This window comes from Sinocyclocheilus grahami, unplaced genomic scaffold (genome assembly GCF_001515645.1).
Source record: "Sinocyclocheilus grahami isolate Dianchi unplaced genomic scaffold, SAMN03320097.WGS_v1.1 scaffold116.1, whole genome shotgun sequence".
Lineage (NCBI taxonomy): Eukaryota > Metazoa > Chordata > Actinopteri > Cypriniformes > Cyprinidae > Sinocyclocheilus > Sinocyclocheilus grahami.
In genome coordinates this window covers 1,133,788-1,139,798 of record NW_015505295.1, presented here as the reverse complement: position 1 = coordinate 1,139,798, position 6,011 = coordinate 1,133,788, and the positions used below count along the sequence as shown (strand labels likewise).

At 39.3% G+C, this 6,011-nt stretch overlaps 1 protein-coding gene across 1 annotated transcript in view; it reads left to right on the top strand.

Moving 5' to 3' along the window:
• snx27a (sorting nexin 27a) overlaps window positions 1-6,011 on the top strand; it is a gene marked incomplete at its 5' end in the record, with an annotated part of 15,426 nt that extends 9,415 nt beyond the window's left edge. The window contains one exon of the mRNA XM_016277929.1: window positions 4,601-6,011. Within this exon, the coding sequence (XP_016133415.1) occupies window positions 4,601-4,668 (68 nt within the window). The remainder of the gene's footprint in view (window positions 1-4,600) is intronic.

The following is a 6,011-nucleotide window of genomic DNA, read 5'->3' as shown; positions in this document are numbered from 1 at the left end:
CTTTTTTTTTTTTTTTGGGGGGGGGGGGGGGGAAGGGGGGGAGTCTCTTATGCTCACCAAGGCTACATTTGTTTATTAAAAATACAGTAAACACTGTAATATTGTGAAATATTGTCAATATAAATGATCTATTTGAACGTTTTGATCAAAGCTGAAGTTACCATTACTCCAGTCTTCAGTGTCACATGATCCTTCAGAAATCATTCTAATATGCTGATTTGCTGCTCAAGAAACATTTTTGATTATTATCAATGTTGTAAACAGTTGTGCTGCTTCATATTTTTGAGGAAACTGTTTTTTTGCGATTCTCTTATGAATATTTGAAATGGTCCTTTGTGTCTGAGCACTGGAGTTCATCAGAAATAGAACGTGGCATCAGTTTACTGCCATGAATTTGTCGCGTCGCGACAATTTGGTCTGTTACGATATGTGTTTGATTACCAATGCCTGTGTAGAATGGCAGCGTTGCACACAGAAGACAAAAGCAGGGTCTGCCCAGTGCCTTCTAAAGTCAAGGATGATTTCCTTTGATTTGGTGGTGTTGAGTGTCAGGTTGTTGGCTGAACAACACTCCGACAATCTCAGGATTTCATCTCTATAGGCAGCCTCATCCCCCTTTGAAATTTGACCCACCACTGTAGTGTCATCAGCGAATTTGATGATGGTGTTCTGGTGATGGGCTGGGCAGCAGTCATGCATGTAGAGAGAGTACAGAATTGGGATCAGCACGCACCCCTGAGGGCAGCCAGTGCTGAGCGGGTGGAGAAGAGACGGGGACCGAGTTTAACAGTCTGGGGGCAGTCAGTCAGAAAGTTTCTGATCCTAGTGCAGGTGTGTGAGGGGAGGCCCAGATCTGTGAGTTTGCTGAAGAGGATGTCCAGTGTGATGGTATTGAAGGCTGAGCTGTAGTCAATAAAAAGCATCCTCGCGTAGCTCTCCTGATGTTCCAGATGGCTCAGCGCATTATATAGAGCTATGGCTATTGCATCCTCAGTCGATCTGTTAGCTCTGTAGGCAAACTGATGTGCATCAAAGGTGGAAGGAAGGCAGGTCTTCAGGTGGTGTAGGACCAGCCTCTCGAAGCACTTCATGATGATCGGCGTGAGGGCGATGGGGCGATAGTCATTGAGGCTATCCGTGGCTGATTTCTTTGGTATGGGGATGATTGTGAAAGATTTCAGGCAGGATGGGATTGAGGCTTGTGTCAGGGAGAAGTTGAAGAGTTTGGCGAGGACTCCTGAGAGCTGGTCAGCACATCCCTTAAACACTTTCCCTGGAATGCCGTCAGGGCCTGGAGCCTTCCATGTGTTCAGTGTTCTGAGCACCCGCCTCACTTCATGCTCCTGGACAGTGAGTGGGGGGGTGCCGGGGCCTGGTGTAGGCTGAGGTAGTGTGGCTTTTTGGTGCTGTGGTGTGTCAAAACAAGCGAAAAAGCCGTTTAGTTCAGCTCCTCTGCCAGCGAAACCGAGCTGTTCTCAACTGCACAGCTGCTGCCTCTGAAGTTTGTAAGGTGCTGGAATCCCTGCCATACCTGTCGTGATTTTCCATCTGTGAAGTAATCTTTTACCTTCCTTTTGTAGTCCCTCTTTGCATCCTTAATTCCTTTCTTCAGGTTGGCTCTGGCAGCACTGTAAAGAGCTCTATTATATATATGAAGAGTTCAGATGCAAAAGCCTCTAAGTGCCATCTGAAATTTTCATCTAAAATGAGCATTTTTATCAGGCTGCTATGTTTAGGTTCAGTAATGTTACTCTAATGTCAATGTATAGGTCATTTTCTATGCAATTAAAGTAAAATAACTGAACATAAACATAGGGGCCTGATAAAAATGCTAATTTTTGTTACATATTTTTAAATATGAAGTATAATATTTAGTAAATATTTCCATTTAAAAATATGTATAAATTATGTATCAAAATTATAATGTGTATGTATATGTATTTGTAAATATGAAGATTATTTAATACATTTTATGATACATTATCATTTATATAATACATATTTTATTTATTTTATTGTGGTTTTTTTTTACATTTATATACAGTATAATATTTTGCTTTTGTTTCAATGGGTGATACAACATTCCCTTATACTGAACTTTACAGAGATAAAGTGAGTAGTATTATTCACCATCATGTCAATCCACTGAGGCTAGGGCTGCTCGATTATGACAAAAATCATAATCTCAATTATTTTGGTCAATATTGTAATCACGATTATTTAAAACGATTATTAGTGGGCCATATGACCAAAACTTTATATGAAAGATTTAATTAAAGATAGTGATATACGTATATCAAATATATATTTTCTGTAAATAAGGTTGCTATGACATCTACATTTTAGAGACCAGCGAAATGTCACAATTCTCAATACCACAGCAGAATACCAGAGTAACTAATATTAGTTACTCTGGTATTCTGCTGTGGTATTGAGAATTGTGACATTTCGCTGGTCTCTAAAATGTAGATGTCATAGCAACCTTATTTACAGAAAATATATATTTGATATACGTATATCAAATATATATTTTCTGTAAATAAGGTTGCTATGACATCTACATTTTAGAGACCAGCGAAATGTCACAATTCTCAATACCACAGCAGAATACCAGAGTAACTAATATTAGTTAAAAAAAAACAAAAAAGGTCCTCAAAAGTATTGAAAATAATTAAACTGTAATAAAAAGCAAAGGACTACAATGCCAGTAATAAAAAAGCAACAGAATACAATAGAATAAAAAATATACAAATGAAACAAACTGTGCTTTAAGTTTTTAAGTCTAAAGTATTCAGTTAACAGCCTACTAAAGAAATGTAATAGCCTAATGTAAAACAAAACAGCATAGTCTTCACGGTAAGAATGAAACTTCCTTTGTTTCTTATTAAAGCTACAAATGTCCTTCAGTCAAGAGCAGTGAGTGATTTTGAATGTGTCTTTTGTTGTTTGATTAATATTAAAGGGATAGTTCACTCAAAAATCAAAATTAGCCCATTATTTACTCACCCTCAAACCATCCTTGGCGTATATGACTTCCTTCTTTCAGATGAATCCAATCGGAGTTATATTAAAAATTGTCTTTAATATTCCAAGCTGTTTAATGGCAGTCAGCGGGGGGTGTTGCATGCATCAGTCCAAAAGAAGTTATATAAAAAGTGCCCATCCATAAAAAATTGTCTCACACAGCTCTGGGGGGGGGTGAACAAAGGCCTTCTGTAGCGAATCGATGCATTTTTGTAAGAAAAATATCCATATTCAAAAACGTAATAATCACTTTAATGTAGCTTGCGCCAACAGTTGTACACTGTAAGTACTTGTACTTGACGTATGAGGTCAGCGTTGCGCATGCGTCGGTGAGTTTTGTGAAAACCAACGTTTGTTAACAGGAGCAAAGGAAGCCAAGTTTCCTTACTTTAGCAAAGGAAAACCAGTCTCCTCTTGGCTTATATCGAAATCCTCCGACATTCTTCTTTACAAATCCTCGTTTTGTACTTCTAATTAGTGACCGTTGTTTTGTTTTGATCTCTCCCCTGAGCTTTTGTGTTTGTCACTTCTGAGCGACGCATGCGCAACGCTGACCTCATACGTCATCTGCCCGGAGCTGCTTCCGTTTACAACTGTTGGCGCAAGCTAGATTAAAGTGATTATTATGTTTTAAATATGGTTATTTTTCTTACAAAAATGCATTGATTCGTTACAGGAGGCCGTGTGAGGCACTTTTTATTATGGATGAATGCGCTTTATTTCACTTCTTTTGGACTGATGCATGCAACACCCGCTGACTGCCATTAAACAGCTTGGAAGATCAAACACAATTTTTTATATAAGTCTGACTGGATTCATCTGAAAGAAGAAAGTCATATACACCTAGGATGCCTTGAGGGTGAGTAATTCATGGGCTAATTTTCATTTTTGGGTGAACTAACCCTTTAAGCACACAGTCGGCAGCAGGAATATAGCCCACTGTCACTTTAAGAGCCGCACGGATCCAATTTACTGTTAGACAAGTATTTTCATTCTCAACTCTTTACATTCATTTGTTACATAACCGACGAGGGTTTATGTGAAGAATCACTAAGCACTGCATTTTGACACATTTTTGTGTGTATTTGACCGTTTAGGCACTAAAAGATGACTTTACATGTCCGTGTTGTGTTCCGTCTCTCAGCGCATACACAGTAATCTTCCAGAGGAAGCGCAAGTTCTTTCACGCTTTTAAAAACATAGATCAATCTAATCAACTTAAATAAAGCAAGCACGTCCCGTTTTGCAAAAGTCTCGTTACATGATTTTACTGATTTGCACTTGAAATTGGGCTTTTATGGAGGAACGAAAGAGTACCGCTAAAAAGTGGGCGGAATGGGGCGCAATAATCATTTTATCTCGATTACTGTATTTTCATAATCGTTGGAGGCCGAAATCGAAACTGAATTTCGATTAAATGCAGAGCCCTAACTGAGGCCACTGAAAATGACGGATGTCTTCTGTCATTGGAGTGTAAATGTGATTTTAAACTTGGTGGGCCTATAAAACAGAAAGCAGAATTTACAAAATTCTATTAATTGTTCAGTAAAGCTAATGAAATGATTCTGTATTGCAGATTACCTCTCGCCGCTGGAGCAGAAGAAGGGATGGTGCCACCTAGGGGGCGAGATTGCCACTTCCTAAAACTCCGCTCTAGAGCCCCTGTGGAATTGCGCTGGATCGTCACACTAGAGCAGACCATAATGACCATCTTACCACGGCAACACCCTAGCGACGCCATACCAACCACGTTTCCCACGGAGACAAAAGTGTGCCTTTCAGATGCAGAGCGTTCCATGACAACAACGGCAACGCAAAATGCCATCATCGTGGCAAAGCAGATGCATAACTATCACTGCGGGGATGTTTCGCACCAATGGGTTCTGCTGTCATTTCATCAATAGATACTTTGAACATAAGTACATGTAAAATACCACATAGGACGAGACCTAAAGATCTTCCACACCATCGCTTTAGGAGACGCGCTCTTCTGTAAGTCTACTTTAGAGCACTCTTATCACGGCAGCGAAGTAACAAATGACCACTTTGTGATTTGAACAGCAGCTGCTATCGCAACTGTTCAAAAAAATCAATATATATGGGAGGGGGAAGTCATGCCTTAACAAAAATTAATTTGTGTAGCAAGGTCACCGTAATACGGGATCTTTCTAAAATGATATTGTGATGGCATTATTGCTTGATTTTCCCAGTATTGCTGACTAAAATGAGTTCATTTTCATCTTATTTCCCATTAAATGAGGAGTTAACAAGTGTGTGGGAGCAGTGAGAAGTGTGTGTGTGGAGTGACAGGAGTGTTTGTGGACAGGTGTAGTTTGCATAAGCGACCTGTAGGGGGCCACAGAATCAAACACATAAGCAGCTGCGCTCAGGATACAGTTATTTTTGCGTTCAGTTTATTTGTTGGTCTCAGAGGAAACATCATGGAGTCTTCGTCTGAGTTGGTTTAAGTGTTATTTATTGTTAAAGACTGCAGAGGCTTCCCTTGCTCAGTCATAGAGAGACAACAGCACCACACCGTACCTGCTGACAAGATCTGAAGTGGAAAAACAAGGGATAGGTCGAGAATATCAGAATAGTTTGCACAGTTTCTTTTCTTATATGGTTTGAGGAAATAGAACTGAGGCAGCAGGCAATTGCTTTCCAATTTATTTACAAATTCCCAACTGAATGCTGAAATAACAAAATAAAATACAAAGTGGTCCATGTTTGCTATTTTCTGTTTCTCTTTCTTCTTTTTTAACGCATAAGTAGAGAACCAGAGATTATTGGAATATATCTTCGCCAAAAAGATATACCATAAAGGACCTTAGTGGGTCCCCCTTGTCACAGGAACAGGCACATTTTGACCATTTTCTTAAAGGAATAGCTCACCTAAAAATGAAAATGTACTCGCTCTCAGTTCGTTTCTTCTTTGCTTTTCACTTCACAAGATGTAAATTGATGGACTGGAGTTGTGTGGATTATTG